The sequence below is a fragment of the Neolamprologus multifasciatus genome, chromosome 1 (genome assembly GCF_963576455.1).
Source record: "Neolamprologus multifasciatus chromosome 1, fNeoMul1.2, whole genome shotgun sequence".
NCBI classification, from domain to species: Eukaryota; Metazoa; Chordata; class Actinopteri; order Cichliformes; family Cichlidae; genus Neolamprologus; species Neolamprologus multifasciatus.
In genome coordinates, this window is record NC_140439.1 from 6,190,327 (window position 1) to 6,215,173 (window position 24,847).

Below are 24,847 nucleotides of genomic sequence, written 5' to 3' on the forward strand. Positions count from 1 at the left end.
TACAGGCTGACAGGTCAGCGAGGTGCCGTCTGGTTTCCAGGGAAATGTGGATGAAACTAGACGAGCAGTATCCTCAGACATACACATAACTGAGTGGGTGTGCACTGTGTGTTCTGTGACTTACTGAAGCCACACAGTGGGATCTATGCACACCACTGCTGCTTGTGAAGCTTGCACACACTCATGTGTGCTGTACCAGTGTATCAGCACATGTAATGTGACAATAAAATGATGATCCCTCATTCAATTTGTGTTCAAGTGACTTGAGGTCTTAAATAATCAGGCCCCATCTTATCTTAATGACCTTGTAGTACCATATCACCCTATTAGAGCACTTCGCTCCCGCTCTGCAGGCCTACTTGTTGTTCCTAGAGTATTTAAAAGTAGAATGGGAGGGAGAGCCTTCAGTTTTCAGGCCCCTCTTCTGTGGAACCAGCTTCCAGTTTGGATTCAGGAGACAGACACTATCTCTACTTTCAAGATTAGGCTTCAAACTTTCCTTTTTGCTAAAGCATATAGTTAGGGCTGGACCAGGTGACCCTGAATCCTCCCTTAGTTATGCTGCAATAGATGTAGGCTGCCGGGGGATTCCCATGATGCATTGAGTTTTTCCTTTCCAGTCACCTTTCTCACTCACTATGTATTAACTGACCTCTCTGTATTGAATCATATCTGTTATTAACCTCTGTCTCTCTTCCACAGCATGTCTTTTATCCTGTCTTCCTTCTCTCACCCCAACCAATCACAGCAGATGGCCCCGCCCCTCCCTGAGCCTGGTTCTGCTGGAGGTTTCTTCCTGTTAAAAGGGAGTTTTTCCTTCCCACTGTCGCCAAAGTGCTGCTCAAAGGGGGTCATATGATTGTTGGGTTTTTCTCTGTATCTATGAAGCGCCTTGAGGCGACTTTTGTTGTGATTTGGCGCTATATAAATAAAATTGAATTGAATTGAATTTGTGTTCACGTGTGTTTCTGAGCTGCAGTCTCTGTGTTGCACTCACGGTAAGCCGATCTCAAACAAGTTGTTCTGGATGAGCTGTTTGCCCAGCATAGTGATGCACAGCTGAATGCACAGCTCCATGAGGCAACCTGCATGGGCACACTGTAGGAGAGACGGTGAACAAGTGTAGAGATAGACAACAGTGAAACATAAACAGACCATTTGAGGAAAGAAATGTAAAACTGAACTTACTATTAGTTACTAGGATTTTTTTCCCTTAATCTTTATATGAGAATTAAACTAAAATAAACGTGACTGTGTGCTCTTATCATAAAGCATCATCTAATCTAGCTGTTGATTGTTATCTGAAGACAACTAACTGACTCCCTCCCTCTCTCTTCTCTTCTCTTGAGCATATGTAAAGTTTACCTCTTCCATCCTGTAAGACCCAACAACATACAGGTAGTTTCCAGGCCTCCCAACAAGCCTATAAAACAAACCACAGTCACAGTCTGACAAAGAAAGCACTGACTGTACAGAATCATCATGTTTCTTCTTCCAGCAAAACATCTTCAGACAACAGTGAGTTGGATAAAGTTGTGTCCAGTTTAGTTTGACTAAAATGAAACTAAATTATGTGTGAAACTGTTGTTTTACCTGCCCCTGAAAAAGGCCAAGTAGACAATGGGTGTGAAGGCATTGACGAACTTCAGGATAAAAGTCTTAAAGATGAGGCGTTCCTCAAAGCTCTTGTCCGTCTTTGGAACCTCTGAAAAAGCACAGTCGATGTGTTAGATTCTCCTAAGACGCCGTTCCTGTCCTCTGTCAGGGACATTAGTCTGAGATTGCTACGTCAAGCACCATTTATGCACTCTACAGGACTAATGCTGCACTGTCAATGAGACATCCTCGGCTTTCTATGGTTTCCACATTTGTGGGGGCTGTTGTAGCCCCGAGCAAGTTTAAAGATGTCTAAACAAACAATGAGAAGGTGGAATAACATCTGCACGAATGCTGCTGTTGTTCTAGACTGTTGAGCTGAAGATATTCTAACGTTTGGCCACAAGCTCGAGGTAACGTCTGAAAGAAAGATATCATGGACACGAGACGCTACAACGTTTCGCCTCATTAAGGTGGCGCTCAGGCTTAGAGAACCTTTAAGGCAGCTCAGAGTAATTGTTGCATGTCCATAATGGCTAGATTTGGGCAAGTTTACCATGCACACCAAACTAAGAGAAGACCCATAATTCTCTTTATTATCTCTCATGTGGTCTGGAAGGGGATTGGTATTTGCGCCCAGGATTAATGAAAACACTGCTGGAGAAAAGGGTACCAGGAATACCCGCCTGCCACCACGAACTACTTCAGATAATCAAATTAAAAGGACGGATAAAAAGAAAGACTGTGTCATGGTTCTTGGTCATTTTGATCCAGCATTTCCTGTGTCTTATATTTTGGTGTTTTTCTGTATTAGCATTTTTGTTCTGATTCTTTAGCTGTTTTGATTATTATTATTCTAGATTTAGTTCAAGTCTGCGTCTTTGTTATTTGTTTCCTGTTTTACTTTGAAGGTCCATGTCTTATGTTTTCCTTCCCCCTGTCTCGTTAGCCCTAATTCCTCCCAGCTGTGTCTCCTGTGTCCCATTCCCTGATTATCCCTCTGTGTAGATAAGCCCTGTGTTTCTCTTTGCTCTGTCACGTCGTTAATGCTGCTACCCTCTGTGTGCTTTGGCTTGTACTCCGGTTTAGTGGCTCAGATATTATGTGCAGAGTTTTGTTTCTGAGAGTTTTATTTACGAGGAGTTTTTGAGTGAAGTCCTGTCTTTGAGAGTCCTGCGTTTGGGTCCTTTCCTGCACATTATGACACTTTGTGTTGTAAAGTCCTTTTGTGTGCTATACAAATACTTCTACAGACAGTAGGAAGAAAATAATATTTGGTAAGAACATCAATCCAACAAAATGTGCCTCACCCAGTCTAGTGAGCCAGCGGGCAATGGCGCCATAGATTTCATCCAAGATGATGATGATGATGAGGTTGATGATGGCAGCAGTGGTTTTGACTGTGGCTCGGATATTATACCGAACTACAGGGTGGCTGCTCATGTGCAGCGCTGCCCTGATGCTAATCCGGTACAGGATGACTCCAAAGACTATCACAAACGTCACAGTTATCTAAGATACAAGAGAGGCAGAATTTAGTGTGTTTTTCCTGTTACCTTCATCTTTGTGATGGCACACAAACATATGAGATGCTGGTTAAATGCGTCAGAAAAAGCTTTCAGCTACTGAACCTGCTGCACACAGTGAACACCGTGAGAAAAAAAACAACTTACCAGAGAATGATCTTCGCTCTGCGTTCTACGGGATCAAGTCCCTTTCCAAGGACCCTGACATCAAACTCTCTCTAGTGACAACTGAATGCACAGGTCTTTTTGATGGCCCTTTTCTAGTCTTACTCTCAAGCTCCGCCTCCTGACATCTGACCCACATTAAACTCATGGACTGAACACACACAACCACCTATAGCTGAACACCCACAAAACAGACAAAAACAAACTAATGCACAACTGCACCCTCATACACACAATAATAACATGCACTGAACCACGACTCACAACCACCAGCACTTTATAGCCTCTGTAGAAACTATCCACATAACTGCACTACTGTAAATGCTGTATAGACAATCATTCTGTACAATACAATAATTATAATTCTACAACTGTTTACAACTGTTTACAACTGTTTACAACTGTTTACAACTGTTTATAACTTACATATTTCTGTATAGTTTCATATTTATATCCTGTTCATAGCCTGTACATATAGTTATAACATATTCATAACATACCTTAATAACGTGTACACTGTAACATACCATAATAGACCCATTCTGTATTATATTAAGTCTAAAGCACTTTCTGGATGGATGCAAACTGCATTTCGTTGCCTTGTACTTGTGACATGTGCAATAACAATAAAGTTGAATTCTATTCTATTCTATTCTATTCTAAGCACATAGTGGATTATTCTGCATGCTTTATCTAACTCATATTGAGGGGCAAATTAAAACCACCAGTTAACCTAACCACCATATTGAAGCATTTAGATTAGTCTTGATGAAATTTTAGTAGCAGCTTATGTTCAGTTGATTCCAGTTTTTTGTAGAAGACACATTTATTAAGGGCGATCGCGGCTCAAGAGTTGGCAGTTTGTCTTGTAATCAGAAGGTTGCCGGTTTGAGCCCCGGCTCTGTCTGTCCTGGTCGTTGTGTCCTTGGGCAAGACACTTCACCTACCGCCTACTGGTGCTGGCCAGAGGGCCCGGTGGCGCCTCTGTCAGTGCGCCCCAGGGTGGCTGTGGCTACACTGTAGCTGCCATCACCAGTGTGTGAATGTGTGGATGACTGAATGTGTAAAGTGCTTTGGGGTCCTTAGGGACGAGTAAAGCGCTATACAAATACAGGCCATTTACCATTTATTTACCATTTGTCTTTAGGCATTAATGACTGAAAGTGGTGCTAAAGGTAAAACGTCTACAGTTTCTTTGAGATTGGCAGAAGAGAACGCTAACACACTACCAGACAGAGCAGGTCATCTACTAATCATAAGATCCCTGGCTGCTCCAGTCTGCATGCCATGCTGTATAAAGTGCTATATAAAAATCACACCGTTAACCATGTAAGTAGTGTGTAACTTCATGCATTTTACAATAAGTAGTACAGCAGTATAATCCCCTCAGCTCTTTTCACCACCTAGGACCAGTCAGTGGATCCTCAACGGTCAGTGAGGGTGAAAAACACGTAAGACTGGACTCGACACTTTCCACTTAACAACAAAATAATGACCAATAACTGTTTTTGTTCACTGGGGAGACGACTGATACTCACCATAAAACCCATCATGACCACAGTAGTCATGTAAGCAGGCAGTCTATCTGTACATGTCAGCTTCACCTTTTCATCCTAAACACACACACACACACACACACACACACACAGTTAGTATGTGCAATCCCCCTCCACGGCCTTATTTCGGTCTTTCAGTAGCAGCTCTTTACACGCTGGTCACAGAGTTGCACAAAGCACATGTAACAAACATCGACACAAATCAGTGGCTGCAGTGGAGCAGAGTTAATTCTGCCTTCAGCTGTAGCGTCACATTTGAAATTGGGTCAAGATGCTGAGATGACTCCATGTTTACAGGATGAAAAACATGTGTCCTCGATATAACACAAGGGTTTTTGGGGGGCTCAGGATATCTTACACTCTGAGCCTCATCTTTATTCAAAAGCTAAGTTTTGTAACAAAATCATTAACAACCAATCAGATTAAACCAGGCTGTACTCAGAAAACCAGTTAAATTAAAGTCATCACTATGTAGGGACCTCTGTGGCCTGCAGGTCATTACACAGCAGAACACAACATATCACATAGTGATTGACATTAAACCCACACTGACCATTTCGCACAGAGTGCTTTATCATATGTGCTTATATCTACACCCAATGGCAACTTAGAATAACCAGTTAACCTAACAAGCATCGATTTGAACTTTGGGAAAAGGTGATGTGACAACAACCACTGAACCAACACTATTTTTAAATCAGCAACTGTCTATGTAAATAAAATAGGATTAAACCAACATCCATATTTTCATAAAGCACCGGAAACATGAAAAATCAGAAAAAAATTGACTTAATTTTACCGTCAAGCCCGAATGTTCCAGCTTCACTTTCTTTTGCATGACCCTGAACTCGTACTCAGCTCGATTGTGGTCCTGGAAGAGAACATTTGCTTGTTACTTTTATCGATGGTGCTTTTTGTTGATTAGTACTAAATGTGCAAGACGTTAAACTTGCAGGAGAAGATCCCATTTGGAATTCAGAACGGAGATAGAAGTTAAACAGCATCGTGGCAAAAGGTTTGCAAAATAAGCACTTGGTGTTTAGGCTCCTGTACAACTCTGCACAAGAAAAGGAAGATATGCATCATCTCACCATGAAAGAAATACACCAGCCTGCAGTTTAGTGCACACTTCTGCCCAATTAGGGTTAATGATGTCAGGGTGCTTCCCAACAACATGTGTGTTAAGCACAGATTCAGTAGTTGTTCTGCCGATTTTGGCATGTTACAGAATTTTAAGGTGGAAAGCATCAATCCATCATATTTCTGCTCATTTAGAGATTTATTAACACCCATTAAAACGACAGTATTTTGGGGATTTCTTATATTTCTGGGATCCCCCCCAAAAAAAACAAAAATCCCCAAAGAAACGAACAAACAAGTATTACATAAAGTTTAAACATCATATTGGTTCCCAATTTTTATTCTTTCCTTCCAGATTGTAACTCTTAACCATTTAATTTACAAATGTAATTAAATGGTTGTGTAATAGTGATGTGTGTAGCTGAGGTGAAATGTTCCTTTAATGGTGAGAAATACATGTTTATATGTTAATGTGATGTGCAGCCAGAGGTGAATGGTGTGTACCCAGCGGAGGAGGAGCTGTGCGTAAAGAGAAACTGCATCACTAGAAAACAGAGCTGACGGTTAGACAGAGGCCTGAAGGTGCATGTGTCAGGCTCGTGTACAGACACAGGCTCAGTGAAACATGAGCAAGCTTCCACATAGGAAAAGGACAATGTTGTCCAGTACAGCTGAGGAAGCAGAGCTGGTCTACAGGGTGCTGAACACGGCTGTTTTTCATGAGGACCGATCAGGTACAAATAACTTGAACTTTTTCAAGTAACCATTTTTCTAGATATTTAACAAACATTAATTCAGAAGCTGCTTCACATGATCACAGTGTCGATATGCAGTTTCAACACTGACGAACTACAGAAAGTCGACGACATGAAGAATCTATTTGCTTCCACTGAGACTTTTTATTTGATCCATTTTGGAGAAAATACATGTATTTGACATGAGATTATTCTACCAGCCAACATGACCACGGAGGCACCACCAGAGCTAAACGTGACCTAAAAGAGTTCATGATTCTGTATTATGTGGACCTAAGCCTGTGGTTTCTTGTGAGGCCGGTGCTTTAACTGAAGCCCATAACCTGCAGACTTGGATCAACATATTCACCATATATGATACCATATTTACCACTTACACAAATGATACCATGCCGTTTGCATTGCAATATTCCTGAACCTTGCACGACCTATCCTAGAAGTCAATCCTCCTCAGCATGTTTCACAAGGTCCTGCTGAACCGCCACCATTTACTCTGCCTTACTGTACGTGGACATTTCTGCCCTAATAAATCTGTTTCAGTAGCTAACTCAGGTTTTTATGCAAGCCATCACAACCTTCAGCTGTATTTATCACCGATTCTAGTTTTTCTACTACGTTTTGTTCTTTGTTTGTTTTGTTGACTTGAGGTCCCAAAGATGTATTTTATTCACAACATTGATTTTTCTTCATCACCTGCCAAAGGATGGGAGACCACGTCCCGCTGACAAAGAGAGGCCACCCTAACTACTCATGCCTAGCATGGCTATCGTTTGTAATAACAACCACACATAATTACCTTTGCTCTTTTTCTTCTTTTTCTAGCTTTACTGCTCGTTTTAATCACCATGTTCGACACATTTAATCTTGAAAAGTCAGACCTTGTACTGGGCTACAGCATCTCATGAACAACACTGAATTACTTTAATTCGTCTGATTACAAGCTTTTTATGTTTCATAGCTTGGCTCCATTTCCTTCTCAGAAGCTTCTACCTGCATCTCTGAACTCAAAGCTCAGCTAGCAGCTTCTCTTAGTTGCTCCTTCATCTCAGGTCTCAGTCAATGAATTGTTAAACCACTTTAAATACACATCAAACATGTGGCCAAACAATCCTGCTGGTGTTGAATCCTCGTTGCATTTGAGATTTTTATTTCCAGAAGATTAAAAGTCAAGAATTGGCAGCACTTGCTGTTACAGCTCGGTAATAAAGGGGTAATAGTAGGGTAACAACAGTAATAATATGGTCATTTCTTCTAAAGTAATAACCACTTAATATGCAGGTAATATAATGGTAGCAACAGTAGTTACAGTTGAGTATTATTACCATGAAATTACCGTAATAGGATAATAAGCGCGCCAAAACTGGGGGTAATAATATGGAAATACAGCTCTGTAATAACATTGTAATAGCAGGGTGACAAGGAAGAAACAAGAATGTCATAATGTGGTCATTTCCAAGTTATTCCCACTAAAAATAAAAGTTAAAAAAACTGGATAAAAAAGATAAAAGTGAGACAACTTCAGAGCGATGAGTCCTGGAAATGCCAGGACTGCTGCATTGATCACCTGATTAACGAGACCACATCTTCAGAACAAACCTCAACAGATAGTCAAGCCAGATGTACAACACAACTGAACCACAGAGACAAAGTCAGGTAAAAAGACCACGTGGAGACTGTTAGACACCTTAAAGGAGAAGAAAAGTAGTTTCAGAGCAGATCTGTAACAAAAAGAAGTCAAACCTTGTGTTCCCCCTGTGAGATAAACCAAACACATAAAACATAAAAGCAACATCAGTTTACGTGTCAAGTTAAACACATTTCATGTTTTTTAATATAATGATGATATGATATTGTACTGAATTGTACTGTGTACATTATCATTTAAAAGACATTCACTCCTATAGGTTTGTGTGGGAACCTCATCTTATGTTACTTATTACTGTAGGAATGTGTTTTTAAGATAGCTGCATCCTTTATATCCATATTTGTCTCTGTTTGAAGAAGAGTGTCGTTAAACCTTCACATCTGCTTTCATTTCTGACCAAAGCACTTTCTAAACCGAGCAAAGATCAGCTGGAACATGTGGCACTGTAACAACAAACTTCAAGTTTCATTTGTGTTTCTAGCATCTTGCATCACACATGTAAACTACAAACTGTGCAGGTTTTGTAGTTATTGTGGTCCTAAAAATGTAATGAGCACATTAACATTAAAAAGATGTACAGTAATATTTGCACAGAAAAAGAACTTGTGCAAAAAGTGCAAACTTATTATTCATTATCACTATTTACTAATTAACACCAGGTAACAATGATGCTCTGTGCATTAAACCATGTGGGGTCATCTCACCTGCTCCTCCTCTCCAAACCCTGTGAGGTCCCAGACATAGTTCAGTCTCATCTGCCGCCTCTTCCAGTGCTCCATGAAGAGAACAGCTACACAATGAGACAAACTCAACGCATGACACCAGCTGCAACACGTTTCTGGCTATTTTCTGTATATATAGAGAGTATGAACATTTTATATTTATTCATATAAGGTTATGTAAGTTTTATTACATAATGTACATAATCAACAGCAGGCAGTGCCTTTATTTAAAAAGTCTGGATTTATAAAAATATTTTAAAATCATGTACATCTTACAATCCTCCAAATGCTTTTTGTTAATTAATATAAAGTTCATAATAAAATGTGCTGATGTTACATTGCTCACAGCTGATGACTCCACCTGTATGATTGCACCTTTCATGTTTCTTAATATAAAATATGAAATATAAAGTCTGGCAGTATTTGACTTTGCAACTGCCAACACTAGAAATGCCCTGAAACAAAGGTGCTGGTTCCACAGATCAAACAGTCTTATGTTCCAGCTCCTTAAGCTACGATGACCTGATGACTCAGAACCTTTACAGTCAATACAGTCAGAATTTGGTAGTTTTAGCGATCCTTTGCTGCACGAGCTTTATCTGTTGGTGGTCTACATATTTTCTGGTTGTTGCCTGTATATTTGGACATGTACTCACCCCATAGAGCCATGAAGACGGAGAAGAACACAGTGGCTGCGTTGTCAAACAGATGGCTGGCTCGGGCTGTGCCACATGCTGTGACCAGCTTCCAGTAGCTGCAGGCTTGGTCGCACAGTGGACACATGGTAATATTGTTTCTGGGATCACAAATTTCCATGCTAACAAAAAAGAATAGATTTCAGAAATGAATCATCTGAGCCAAAAGTTGGAGAGACCTTCCCGTCTGTTACTGAGACCAACTTCCTGTACTTCCTCTGCACTCTTCATCCTACTCTCACTCCTTCCTTACTAACCCTTTCCACCTCCAACAGTCCTCTACTTCGTTCATCTTCTCAACACATTTCCGTCATTTCTTAGCACATTTCCATTTTTGTCAAACCTAAAATCTGTTGCACACCCTCTCTGGCTTGATCTACCTACCAAGTCCTTTTCTCGTTTCTTAGCTTCTAGCTCCACATACACCTCACTCTAAGCCTTTTCCATGGCCACCTCTCTCTTTACTGTAGACCTTGTACTCCTGGCCACGTTCTTCTTGTTATTAAGACATGAGAGTGAGAAATTTGTTCACTCCGTTTGTGATGCAAATGTCAAAAGGTCACAAAAGTGTAACCTACCTGCGGTGAGTATTAGACAAAATTGGAATCATAGCAAGCTGACACTTGCAATAAAGGCAATAAAAAAGCGTGTCCAGCGTACCTAGGTATGTTATCATCGACAGTAGCACAGCCATAGAGAAACACAATTACTCCGATGATGGCAGCAGGGATCAGCATCTGTGTGTAGACTCCCAACCAGGCAAAATACAGTCCAACCTTCTCCCCAAAATATTTCCTGGGTGAGAGGAGATCCAGAGGACACTGTCAAATCCATCACTGCGAAATTAACTGTGATCCCTTAATATTTGAGCTTAATTCCATGTAAATAGGTCATGTATGCCACTATTAAAGTCATAATTACAAGACCTTCCTGATTAAAATTAATTTCCTCAATTTAAAGTCATAGGACAAATAAATTGCGGTTTTGCAAACTGCATTTCCTCTCAGCAATTTTATGCCAGATATGGATCTCACCTGATGAGTCCAATGGGCTGGTACTTGTAGAAAACGCTGTAGCTTGCCCACTGTTCGTACAGGAGCTGTGAACAGAAGCACGACTCCATAAATATATCACATGCTACAAATATATATATATATATATATATATATATATATATATATATATATGTATATAAAAAAGAATTAGAGGGTATTTTTTGCAGATTTATCAGTCTTTATCAGTTTCACGTTATATGTCCTAATGCAATAACATTTATTGTGCCAAAAGAAAAGTTTCCAGATTTCATAATCATCCATCCGTTCATTATTGGGGGTTCGGGGATCAGAAGTCTATTACATGGCTGACACAGAAACAACCATTCACATATATAGTCATATCCACACCCAACTGCTATATGATGCAGTCATAAAGCAGCTGACTGCATTAGCTCTGCACATTCTCATTTCCTAATTCTAGCAGAGGGACAGCACATGACAGCCCAGAAGGTTGATTCTGTTCATCTGGACGTTTTCAGTGGGAGAAACGTTTCATCATCATCAGGTGACGTCTTCAGTCTCAGCTGACTGCAGGTTTCAATCTTATAAACAGTACATTTGCACAACGACTGAAACCAGCCCACTGAAGGAACAATGGCTGTGAGGTCAGTTGTTTGATCACTAATATAACCAGAGGGAAGCTACACCAAGTCTGAAAGGTTTACCAAAGATACATAAACAGGGTGCACCTTTAAGACCAATAGTCTGTGTGATCCACTCGGTCACCTATAACATCTCCAAGTTTCTGGCTTCAGTCCTCAACCCGCTGGTGGGCAGCTCTGAACACTACATCCAGAACATTTCAGATTTTGTTGAGAAGGTGAGAGATGTCATTATGGAGGCAGATGAAACCATGGTGTTGTATGATGTTACGTCTCTCTTGTGTTCGAGTCACTGAAGCAGTCGACGTAGTGCTTTTAAGACCTACCATAGAACCAAGTCCACCAGAGCTTATATTATATGTTTACATGCTGTGGAGCCATTTTTGGGAGCATTTCAAGTTGCTATACATCAATACAACCATTATAGCCCAAATTTTAATAATATGTCTGCATTAAGTGCATAGTAATTACATAAATTGCAAAAAAGTGCAATAAACTACAAAGAAATTTAAAATCGTTTTTGTTTTTTTAACATATATTTCTAGTTAGAGAAATTTAAGAGGCTTATCCCTCAAAACTGTAAATACAAAAAAGTTGCACAAAATAGTTTCCCACCACAGGAAATTTATTTTGAGTGTGTTCATAGTTTTATTTTTGAAATACACCAATTTTTATACACTGCAGGAAAAACGAAAATAAATATTATAATGCAAATTTGCAAAAAAGCAGCATCTGCATCAAAATAAACTATTTCCAGCAGTGCAATATGAGTCCTAAGCATCCCAGAAACGACACAGAAAGTCATAAAGTCAAAGATAACTTTTAAAAACACCAGTATAGGCTCATGAGGCCCTGATGGTAAAAAAAACCTACAAATGGCGGTAATGCAAAAGTTCACGCTGACGTCTATTCCAACGTAGGAAGTGTTACGAACAGCTGATCGGATCGGCAAAGCGTGTTTCTGGAATATTATGTTTTTGTTGCTGCAAGTGCTTTTTATGCAGTTTTTGCAAAGTTATATGTGGAAGGAAACTGTGACCGAGGACAAGCTGATGGCATAAGATGTAAGTACAACTCCTCCAGTTTCATATGCAAAAAAATTATTGCGCTAGCTCACGTGGTTGCAGAGCTACTGGGATTTAAAAATAGTTACGCAAAACAGAGCGTGCTGCTCCGACCGGCTTTAAAGGGTTAAGAGATTACAGGATGACCCCGCTCTCAGCACCAATCAAGTGTGTTTGGACTTGGAACGGTGTCTTCATTCCACCTATTTCACATACCAGGGTCAGTGCTACAGACAGAAACACAGGTGTGCCATGGGCTCCCCAGTTTCACCCATCGTGGCCAATTTGTACATAGTAGAAGTAGAAAAGAGGGCCATGTTCTCCTACCCAGGAACACAACCAAGTCACTGATTCAGGTATGTGGATGACACCTACAGGCCAGTGGACACTCTTTCAATGAGGATGTAACATCCTGTACAGGGAGGAACGCTGGTGTAAGGGTGAGTCGAGGAGGCCATTTACGTGAAAAGAGACCATCTCTGAATCGAGCAGGGGGCCTAATTGTACATCTTTCAGCATCTTACATGCTGTGATTGGAGCCATTCCCCAACTCTCTGTGAATGGTACTCATGGTTATTGATCAAGTGTCATTTATGTGCAATCATCAGAGGAAAGCTGCAGTCAGCTGAGACTGACGCAGTCACCTGGATGATGACGACACGTTTCTCTGAAAACATCCAGATGAACAGAATCAACCTTTTGTAATTTCCTTACCTGGAAGATTGAGCGTGCATCAAGATACATGATAGTTAATTCAGCATCTGTGATGCTAAATGGACTAGTTATTAGTTATTAGTTATTAGTTATTACATAGTGCTTTTCTACTTTACTTGAGCTTCCACGATAGCTTCCAAACTCCATTGTCAGTTAAAAATAGGGTCACCGTTTAGTCATCAGTCAATTTAGGCTGAATATAAGTGAGACTTTTTTAATAGACTATGTTTTGGTGTAATACTGTTTTTGTGTTCTCTACTTACCTTCCTGTCATTAGGTTCTGCACTCAGCCCTTCAATGTCTCCCTGTAACACACAGGTTTCATATTCAGGATTAGACACATTTCCACTAACAGCCTCTCATGTTGACTTCAGGTTAAAATTTAAAAAAGGAATATTGGTAAAAATAACAACAATAATACATTTATTTACATTTTACAAGCAATTAAACAACAAAATCACAGCAGATATAAAATAAATCAGTAGAAAGACACCATGGAATTAAAAGTCAATACATCATGAAGTAAACACACACACACAGCACTTTACACAACTTGTGCATTCACGAGTCACACAAACACTTTTTCTGTGCTGTTTCTAAGTGCTGCCTATCTGACATCCACATGCATCCGAGAGCAGCATGGAATATTTGGCGTGCAGACTGGAGCAGACTGGGATCAAACCACCAACCTTTTGGTTATTAGCTGACCTGCTCTACCACCTGAGCTACAGCCTCCCCAATTACAGCATCACAATTAAACAATATTACTGTCTTAAACTGAGCTACATAAAAATACATAAAATCACATTGAATAAATCACAACTGGTCAGAGAGCTGAGAGTAAATGTAAACAGTGTTTTTGTTTCTTTTTAAATAACAGTGTACAAGCAGAAACCCACAGACTGTAATCATTATCTTGGTGAATAAACATCGGCCTCAAACACGGCAGAGAAAGTGTGATACTCACATCATGGAGGGGATAAGCAGATGTGTACACACCATTAGCTAGCAGACTGGTGAGCCCTGCATGAAGGCACATTTAACAGAATTATAACTCAGAAACACACACACACACACACACACAGCGTGATCAACCATTAGTTCGTTATCTGAAGCCCTTGATTTGTTTTCAGTATAATGTCACAGTCGGCTCTGATCATCACCATGTTTAGTAAATCGCTCATAAATAAAAGCTGCTGTCCTGCAGAGTTTCTGTGTTTTGTACAGTCGTGCAGATCACTGCCACTTTTGCTGATAATAACAGAGCCCGTGGTCACAATTTTATTATCATTTGTTGTGCAAATCTGACTTTCCTCTGAGTTATGTGACCGTCAGCTACATTTTATATTCTTAATTTAATATTCTTCCAGTTTAATTTAATATTTTTCTTCAGGTGCTGTTAAAACCTAGAAGTGGACTTTAGAAATTGTTTTACTGTGTTAGGCTGTTTTTTCGTGTTAGAATAAAGGAGTTTTTCTGTTTCTCACACAGTCAAAAATCCTCTGTGGGATTATTGACGTTCATCTAATATTTCAGCTGTTGTACTGATATGGTTAAAATGGACATGATGTGTCCAGACCGCTCTCGGCCTGTGGGACTAATCACAGAGAGACTGAGATTAATTGCACATTGAGTCATTCCTAATATCAGAAAGGCAGATTTCTTACCCAAGGGATATTTGGGTTTCATGCATTTTGTCCTCTTCAGTACCTCGTAGACCTGACCGTTAAACAACAAGAAAGAAAACTGTAGCAATAATGCAGTTTCCATCTGTGAGGATGAGGAGTGAACATTTAACACAAAACAAAGCAGGGAACTGGGAACCTTATAATCATAAGCCAAACAATTATTTCTTTATTTTGACATGTAATTGAATCAATATCTACAGGGTTAACTCTTCAACCATCCAGCTACTAAAACAAACACTCACTATGGAGCTCCGAGTCTTGCTGTCAAAGAACTTGTTCTTGTCAGAGAGATCAAATCTGATAAAAGAAAACAACACAGATGAGTTACAGATGCAAAGAAACACTTGTGGCATGTTTGTGAAATGTGCGTCTATATAATAGATGCAGGAAAAGAAAAACATACAGGAAGTCTGAATTGAGTGAATCCGTTATAATTCCAATATTAGACAGGAATTCCACAAAGCTATTCCCCATTGTAGTGGCAATTCCTTTTGTTTGACAAACCAAACATCCAACAATTAAAAGTCCACAAGCCACTGCTGCACTGAGACTATTTCGTACGCAGGCAAAAGAAGTCCACTGTCCAAACTTGAAAGTTGCGTTTTGATGGTTTATTTATCCAGTTTGGCAATAACAAGATCCATTTTTTTGTTACTTCCTGCTGCTTCTCCTGCTCTGGTAAAAAAAAAAACATAGGCCCACCCCAGTGCATGCTGGTCCTATACCAGTCTCTTTATTTATAGAAAAACAAAATGGCCCTACAGCTCTTCCTGACTAATTTAACAAAGTAACATCAAACAAACGTTGAAACAAAATATTAACCAACAAATAACTTTTAAATAAACCCCAAAATATAAGTAAACTAACAACAAACTTTAACTAATTTCAAAATAATAAAAAATAAGAACAAATAGCTCCAACACCCATGTTACCTCGGTAACCCTCAATTTAAATAAAGCTTTTGGCTTTTTTTCATTGATTAATTATTATTAACTGTTTCTTATCAGATCAGGCACTCCACCCATCTCATGTTCTTCTTTCTATGATGTTTATCAGCCTCTCAGTGATATTCTGTTGGTCATTTTGAATCATTGTAGTCAATCAGCAGTTGTGTTTTTCATAGTAGTTGTTTGCCCTTGTTTGTTCCATCAGCTCTGTCAGCATTAACATGCTAAAGCTGCAGTTTCATTGGTTGAATGTTGTTCTTGTTTCATACCAAGAAACGTAACATTTCTTTGGAAATCATTTAGTTCAAGACAACTGTGGAGATGTGTAGGAATCAAAAGCATTTCTAATGAAGCCAGAAATATTTGTAAGATACATTTTGTAATTAGAACTGGGAAAGTTGCTTAGGTCAGAGTGATTTCAGAGCTGAACATTAAGTAACAGAGAAAATGTGGAGGGACATCTCTCGCAAGCTATTAGTCAGAGCTCCAAATATAGCTGCTCACTGCCCACTCTCTCCTCCATACATCGCAGCAGGATGACTGTAAGACATCAGTGTTCTCTTATTACTTTAAAAGCAAATTCACTTATAGAGAGAACATAAAGCCTTTGCAGCTAAGTTATTCTAAATCGTTTATTCTGCGATTTCTCTTTCATTGTGCTGATAAAATAAGTGTTTGCTGTAGACTAGCTTTATTTGAAAATGGATGATGATCACTATACGAACCTGACCATGATGAAAGCTTCAGCTTTCCTGTTATAAAGTTGTAAAGTTGCCAGCTCCAACTTCAGTTCAGTTTAGAAAAACAACATATCAAAGTCTATCCTGTGAATTTATTTTTCTCTGATTCCAGATTTGCAGTCATCTTCTCTCTGGTTCTAAAACTGATAGTAATGTTCTTGTTTCGCTCGGAGGACACTCAGAATCCATGAAAACATATTACCTCACATTGCTCATTTATTCAACTATTTAATGTTTTTGAATGGACAGTCTACTACATCGAGCTTCCTTTCTTTATTATCCACATTTTAAAGGTGTTTAAAATTAACACAATTAGCATATTTTAAATTAGTTTTTGGTCACTTGATAAATCTAAAACCTATATTTTCATTTTGTATCGCCTCTGTTTCAATGTACAGCAGGTACTGAAAATTGTTATTTAAGACTTGTTCAGAAACAGCCTTATAGCTTCTTATCTTACTGCTATTTGCTACTGAGCATAAAGTGAGTTTCTAGGCTCTTTCTAGAAAGACACGAAGATACCAGATTCCCCAGGAGTTATGTGTGGACACCTTGACTGTGAATCTTAATAATACACTTCTTGAACTACTGGACTCTGTTGCTCCCGTAAGGAAGTTGAAATGTCAAAAAGGAACCCTATGCCTTGGCTAAATGAGGAGCTCTTGAACTTGAGAAGAAATTGTAGAAAAGCAGAGCGTCACTGAGATCTTCCAGACTAGAAGTATTTCTCCAGGCTTGGAAGGACTCATTGTCTTCTCTTCCATCAGTGATGTCGACAGCGAAAGCAAATTATTTCTCAAATCTCATCATGAGTCATAAACATAGCTCAAAACTCCTTTTCAACACAGTGTCACAACTTACAGAGAGTAAGTCAACTCTGCTGTTCTAATTTGACAGCTCATGACTTTCTTACGTTCTTCAGAGACAGGGCTGAAACACTTAGGAATCAGATTACTCCCTCCTCAAGCTTTTCATTAGACTACTCGCCTGCTTTGCCTGTTGGTGCTGATAAACTGTTTTGTGACTTCGAGGTTATTTCTCTGTCTGGATTAACTAAGGTTGTAAAAGCAGTTCGATGTACAACCTGTTCTTTGGATCCTCTACCAGCTATAAAGGAACTGTGGTCAGCATTAGGACCCTACATTCTGTTTCTTTAAATACTTCACTGACGACCGGAGTCTTTCCTGAATGTTTTAAATCAGCTGTGGTAGTACCGATCTTGAAAAAGCCTGGACTGGATGTTGACATGGTCGCAAACTCTAGACCCATCTCACATCTGTCTTTTTTGTGTAAAGTCTTTGAAAAAGTGGTTTTTAAGCAGCTCACTGAGCATCTGTCAACAAACAATCTGTTTGAAGCATTTCAGTCTGATTTTAGACCAAATCACTCCACAGAAACAGCTTTAGTCAAAGTGGTAAATGATCTGCTGGTAAATGCAGACAATGATCGCACTTCAGTTTTATTACTGCTGGATCTAAGTGCTGCGTTTGACACTGTGCATCACTGCATTTTATTGGATAGGCTTGAACATTTTATTGGAATTACAGGAAATGTTTTATCATGGCTGAGATCTGACCTGTCTGGGAGGTCTCAGACTGTTAGTTTTAAAAATGATCTCTCAGAGACCTGTGCAGTGAGGCATGGGGTCCCTCAGGGCTCCGTACTTGGACCATTGCTGTTTTATATGTACCTGCTGCCTCTTGGTGTTCTTTTACGTTCTTTTAATGTAACCTTTCATTGTTACGCTGGTGACCTGCAGCTTTATGTTCCTTTAACCATTGGAAATTGTGCCGAAGTCTCTAAACTAGAATGTTGTTTATCTGCAATTAAGGGCTGGTTATCGGATAATTTCTTGCTCCTAAATACTGATAAGACAGAGTTGATGGTCATTGGGCCACACAAATTTCAGCACTTGTCCCAAAATTTCATCTTGAAAATTGATGACAGTGTCATAAATTGCAGGAACAAGGTAAAAAACTTGGGTGTGTGATTCGATATGGTGCTCTCCTTTGAATCTCATGTAAAAGAGATAACAAAGACCGCCTTTTACCATTTGAGGAACATCAGCCAGAATCAGACAAGTTTTGGTCAAATTTGACCCCAGGGTTAAACGGATTGGCACCTTCATACCTCTCCGACCTTTTACACCTTTATGTTCCCTCTCGTGCTCTACGATCTCAGGACTCTGACCTTCTAAAAGTTCCTAGAGCCAGAACAAAGACAATTGGAGAGCTTTTTCTTTTCGTGCCCCGTTTCTGTGGAACAACCTCCCTCAAGATATTCGGCAGGCTGCTCTGTGGAGATTTTTAAAACTAAATTGAAGACACATTTGTTCACCTTATCCTATATGTCTTAATTCTATGGTTTTTAGTTTTTAAATTTTTATTGTTTTTAACTTGTATTGTGTCTCTTACCTGTATTGCTATGTATCGCTTTTATTTTATTTATCTCTTTAGTTGTACAGCACTTTGTTTGAAAGCGCTTTATAAGTTATTATTATTATTATTATTATTATTATTATTATTATTATTAAAGAGGAAAGGTTTAAATGATCTTCTAGGGCAGAGGTTCCCCAAAGTGGGTGGCTCGCCACCATTGCAGGGGGCGCTGTATAATAATATATATATTTTTTAAAAAGAACGCTTGGACACTGCTAGCATAATGGACAGGTTTTTGGCGGGGTGGTGAAGGTGGGGAATATTTTATAAAACAAAGGGGCACCTAGCAAAACAGTTTGGGAACCACTGTTCTAGGGCATGGGATACGATTTTCCAGAGAACTGATTGGCTTAATGGAGGCTACTGACCTTAGTATTAAACCAAATATCACAGAATTATCCAGAGCAGAGCTTCTTATAAATCACATTATATCCCTAAATTAGTTGCAAAAAGCTTATAATTCATATTGAAAATAAAATGCCTTGATTATACATGATGAAACTGGAACATCTCGATGCGTGCTCAATCATCCAGGTAAGTTCATCTCTAAAAGTTGATTCTGTTCATCAGGACGGCTGTGATTGCAGCCATTCCCCAACTCTCTGTGAATGGTACTCATGGCCATTGATCAGTGGTTGTTGATCAATGGTCATGAGAATTTGCATAATTAAGATTAAGGGACTGACCTCCCAGCCCATTGTTCCTTCAGTGGGCTGGTTTCAGTCATTATGCAAATGTTCTGTTTATAAGATTGAAACCTGCAGTCAGCTGAGACTGAAGACGTCACCTGATGCTGACGAAACGTTTCTCCCAGAAAACACTACGTCCAGATGAACAGAATCAACTTTTGGAGTTGAAATTGGAAATTAGTAACAAGCTACAAATTTGTGGTTGTCAACAAACTGGACAACTCAGAGACAACACACACGGTTCTATAGTGTTTGCCTAAGAACATGTGTACAAGCCTACGTTTGAGATATATTATTTTTCAATTGTCTTTATAACTATAAGCAGATATTTTACTTACAGGTGCTGTTTTTCTCTGGAGAAGGCGTGAGAGAGGGGTTTCTGACACTGTGATCGGCTCGTGTCGACTTCAGGGTGGAGAGGAGCTGTAACTTTGTGAATGAACATCCTGATCTTCTCCACCACATTGCTGCCTTGTTTCACTTCATAAACCTGCAGAGGAGATCCAAATAATAAAATAAAATTAAAATTAAATTAAATTAAATTAAATTTTAAAAAACCCAAACAATCCAAAAACTACCCAAAAGTAGCAATTTGATTGAATAATGATTTCATTCCAAGAGCTAAAATGTAATATATACTTTTTTGTGTTTACCAGCCATTCACTTCAAGAGCCTTGACAGGTTTAGGTGTAGAGAGCTGTAGCTCTTTCTGTTGCTGTGTTCTTTCACATACATTTTGCTGTCAGTTTATTAAAAACAGGCTGATGGTCAATAAATGTAAAAATAATTTACTTAGGTACTACAGCGATCATAAACTGGACTACATTATTGGAGATACTTTCAAAACACTTTAAGAAAAGCACAAACTATTACAAATAGGGGACTGCGTGATAATTATTGCTAATTATTCCAATTATTTGTTTTACAGTGGATATTTTTGGACTGAGTCAGCTGACATTTTGTATTTTGTGCAAAGGATTGTGCTACAGGACAGCATCTGTACACTTCTGAAGTCAAAGCACAGCAGCAACACTGAGTTCATATTTTAGAAATGGGAAATAATTGGTGGAGTACCTTCTTTGTTGGCATTTTGAGTTTCATGAATTCAGCCTCTCGACACAAAACATTCCAAGGAGCATGGATCTTTAAGAAGCCAATTCCAGGGATAGTACTCTGAAATACAACAGAGGTTTGGATATTTCAAAAGTATCACTAAAAAACAACATAATTAAAAATTCTAACGGATTAATAGAGCAAAGTGCACAAATATAATATATACACATTCTACTATTTTCTTAGCAGAAATCAAGTTAAAAACATGTGTATGTGTTTCTGCAGAGAGCCTTTTTCATCATTTAAAGTAAAACTTAATTCAGTTATATCCATAAGGGCAGAGTTAATATCACTTTTATATATACTATTACTTATGCACAGTGAAGAATAACAAGTACAGATATAAGGAATTATGAAAGGATGCAATTCTGAGCCAGTTTGACCTTTAGGCATCAAGATCTAAGCCTAGCATCTGAACAAAATTCACAAACCATTGACACAGACTGAGGTGAAGCATCCTGGTGTCTTTTTTTAATATTTTTTTCATCAGCTACAAAAGTCAGGAAACAGAGTGTTCAGAGTACGCTTTGATTTTCATCATTATCATGATAGCCCATACCCCTATAAAACTCTGTGTTTATTTATGTCTTTAAGAAATGTTCCGCGTTTTAACTAACTGGTGTGTTACATGGCTTTATGAAGAGATAAAGCAGAGTATTACCTGCATAGCAGTGAAAATTTATGCTATGTCCTCTAATGACACAATTTTACAAAAACAGATGGAAGCAAAATCACAAAAGAACACCTTTGTGATTTTGTTTTAAAAAAAACAAAAACAAAACGAATAAATAACTTTGAGAGGCTCTTATCCAGAGCCTATCCTTATCAGGATCACAGGCCTACCCCAGCTACCATACGGCGAGAGGCAGGGTACACCCTGGACAGGTCGCCAGTCTGTCGCAGGGCTCCCACCCAGAGACAGACAACCATTTGGACTCACACTTAGGGGATATTTGGATTCACCAGTTAAGTGCATGTCTTTTGGCTGTGGGAGGAAGCTGGTGTACCCGGAGTAACACAGGCAGCATGGAGGACCACAAGAGTCACACATATCGAGATTCTGTGCTTGAATAATGAATTATGCAATAAGATATGTATTTGTAAATTCATTTACGAATTCATTATTAATAATTTTATGTACTGAAACATTAGTAATTTATTACTTAGTAATTTAATTAAAAATAAAAACACTATTTATAAATCAATATTTCAAAATGAATTATTAATCCATTAATAAATACTTGATATTCGACAGAACATCACTTCATATCCTATACTGTTCACTGGTTTCACCATACTTAAGCTATTGTGCAGAGGTCTGGGGCAATAACTATAAAACCACATTATATTCACTTTTTACTCTTCAAAAAAAAGCAATTCGAATCATCCACAGTGCAGGTTACAGGAACACACAAACTCACTATTTTTGCAGTCGATCTAGTGAAATTCCAAACAGCGCAAATTCTATTCAAAGCAAAAAATAAAGAACTGCCAGGTAATATTCAGAGTATGTTTTTTTTGAAAGAAGGAAGTTATCATTTAAGGGGTTTTTGTAACTTCAAAACAGGGAAGGTACGTACTACAAGAAAGAGCTTTTGTGTTTCTGTTCATGGAGTGAAACTATGGAACAGTCTGAATATAGAATTAAAGCAACGTCCAAACATAAAACTGTTCAAAAAGAGTTATAAAAATATGATCTTCTCGAACTATAAAGAAAAGGAAAATATTGAAATTAAGTGAATGTCTCTATTTAAAAAAAATATATATATATATATATATCATGATGTGATATTATAGTATATCAGAAATCTGTTCACTATTTTTATTACAAATTATATCAGTAAGGAAGCTGACTAAATATTAACTGATCATTTATGGCAAAGGGGTGGGATTTAATAAGTGTTTACTTCTTCCCTTTCAACATGTAAATTAATCAGAACGGTAGCTATATTGAAATGTATTAATTTTTTTTGGATAGTATTTTTTTTTCTATCTCTTATTTTCTTTTTTTTAATGTACCTGTATATTGTTTGCATGCTTGAAATAAATTACCAATCAATCAATCAATCAATATTAAAAATGGATTTCTAAAATCAACGATGAAACTCTCAATAAAAACCTCATTTCAAAAATCAGTTTATAATTCCTAATTAAAAAAACAGATTTTCAAAACAAGAAAAATATAATTTAAAAGGTAAATAAGTAAATGGATTCAAAAATCAAAGATTTATTTATCACATTAAAAATGGTGATTCCACTCCTCATTTGAAAATGCATTTCCGTTTCCTGTTAGCTCACAGACTTGCTATTATATTAGCAAATCTGTGAATTAACTTTTTAACTAATAACTATTGGATTAGCTATCCGGTCTTTAAGTCTGACGCCATTAGCCGTGCCCCGGCCCAAACTCAGCTGCAGGTCCCCAAGTCACACGATCACTGCAGCATCACTGAGAGTTAAAAACAGTTTAAATTCTTTCATCTGTAACAAAATGATCAGCGTTGCTGCTCTACCAGGTGTAACAATTAAGTTTAACATCCAGTCATCCATGAAAACCAAATTTATGAAATTTAACGGAGTTAGAAGTCAGCAGGAAGTTAGCTCGCGTAAACATGATATACCGTGTTCTAACTGAGAGATTTCTGAAACAAATTAAGACGTACAGCTCTGCTATCACTTCCAACATAAATGAAGACAGAAAACTAAACAGCTGTGACATAGGTAGGGTTATTGAAGTTTGGCTAACATAGCTGTGTCGCTACGTGATTGCTAGCAACACAGCTATGTTAGCATAATATAAACAGTGAAGCTGGAGAATGAACAATAACTTTTTTCCACTCAATAAAATTTAACGTTAGGTTAGTTATTAATATAGTGCTGCATGGGCTGGGCTGTAGTTACGTCATAAGGTTTTAAAAACTGAGCTTTAAAATGATTAGCGGTAATAAAACCAGAGAGAGGCCAACAGTGATCACTGACTGTTTTTAGGAGCTTGTTGAGATTAAATAGAACAAGATACAAGGCATTAAAACATGTAAAAAACATAAAAGCCTCATTAAACACAGAGTAGTTTGGGCCCGGAAGCAGGATTCATCACGTTATCACTTAAAGACTGGATCTCATTTCAGAAATCCCGGAGCAATGCAAATTAGCCACACGGTGCGATGTAAGGAGGTCTCTGATTGGTTAGACAGACAGGCTTGTTCCCTGCCTTTTTTTTACACTCATGTTTGTGCACATAGTTTTGCACAGCGAAGCTAAGAAGTGCGTGTGCTTGTGCAAAGGTCTTTCAGCTTCGGCATTTAGACTCTGTCCAACACGGATATATGAAGAATGAAGCATCTTTGCAGTGAAATGAGAACTGTGCGTCTGTTGAAGGTAAGGTGCTAACATGACTAATGTTAGTTAGCATCACGGCATGTAGCCCCGCTCTTTTAAGATCTTTTTAGCTTGTGAAAATATTATGTATTCATATTTTAGTACAAGCTAGCTACCGTTTTTGTAAGCTAATGGGCTTTCCACAAATAAAAGCTTGAACCAACACTGAGCCCAGTTACATTAAAAGAGTTAAAAGAACTGAGACATGGTGATTAAAATAATCCGGTCGTTAAGTGATGATGTGACGAATCCTACTTCCGGGCCTAAAGTAGTCTGCGTTCAATATGGCTTTTGTGTTGTTAACATGTTTAACAGTCAGTGATCACTGTTGACCTCCCTCGGCTTTTATTACCGCTAATCATTTATTTAAGCTCAGTTTTTAAAACCTTAGGATATAACTACAGCCCAGCCCATGCAGCAGTATATGAATGACTAACCTCGTATTGTGGATGGATTATCTCAGTTGTTCTCCTGGCTGAAGTTTGGTCCGTTTACAGCATCCTGCCATGCGATTACATTTGTTCCTGACCACCGAGAACACTCACGTTAACTTTTATCGAGTGGAAAAAAAGTTAGCTTGTTTATATTATGCTAACATAGCTGTGTCGCTAGCGGTCACGTAGCACATCATTATATACCAGCTAGCCAAACTTCAGTAACCCTATAAACGTCACTGCTG

At 38.5% G+C, this 24,847-nt stretch overlaps 1 protein-coding gene and 2 long non-coding RNA genes across 5 annotated transcripts in view; all 3 read right to left on the reverse strand.

The window, feature by feature from the left end:
- Nucleotides 1-24,847, reverse strand: part of LOC146525206 (uncharacterized) — a 374,600-nt gene that overhangs the window by 266,054 nt on the left and 83,699 nt on the right. The gene's annotated exons all lie outside the window — the stretch shown is intronic.
- ano1a (anoctamin 1, calcium activated chloride channel a) overlaps nt 1-24,847 on the reverse strand; it is a 52,742-nt gene that overhangs the window by 8,446 nt on the left and 19,449 nt on the right. For 2 of the 3 annotated variants that reach the window (XM_085165151.1, XM_085165133.1), the window contains exons 4-20: nt 20,752-20,850; nt 20,016-20,167; nt 15,106-15,160; nt 14,843-14,894; nt 14,143-14,198; nt 13,439-13,480; nt 10,775-10,839; nt 10,401-10,535; nt 9,702-9,862; nt 9,028-9,113; nt 8,419-8,430; nt 5,643-5,714; nt 4,826-4,900; nt 2,907-3,108; nt 1,594-1,705; nt 1,366-1,423; nt 998-1,098 (exon numbers count right to left, since the gene is read on the reverse strand). In XM_085165151.1, the coding sequence (XP_085021277.1) occupies nt 998-1,098; nt 1,366-1,423; nt 1,594-1,705; nt 2,907-3,108; nt 4,826-4,900; nt 5,643-5,714; nt 8,419-8,430; nt 9,028-9,113; nt 9,702-9,862; nt 10,401-10,535; nt 10,775-10,839; nt 13,439-13,480; nt 14,143-14,198; nt 14,843-14,894; nt 15,106-15,160; nt 20,016-20,167; nt 20,752-20,850 (1,535 nt within the window). The remainder of the gene's footprint in view (nt 1-997; nt 1,099-1,365; nt 1,424-1,593; nt 1,706-2,906; nt 3,109-4,825; nt 4,901-5,642; nt 5,715-8,418; nt 8,431-9,027; nt 9,114-9,701; nt 9,863-10,400; nt 10,536-10,774; nt 10,840-13,438; nt 13,481-14,142; nt 14,199-14,842; nt 14,895-15,105; nt 15,161-20,015; nt 20,168-20,751; nt 20,851-24,847) is intronic. The other variant, XM_085165142.1, reaches the window with a different exon arrangement.
- LOC146525217 (uncharacterized) lies at nt 10,937-13,432 on the reverse strand. Its single transcript, XR_014875009.1, has 2 exons — nt 12,880-13,432; nt 10,937-12,832 (listed from the first exon to the last, which is right to left on the reverse strand). It is a non-coding gene; the product is annotated as an uncharacterized LOC146525217 (long non-coding RNA).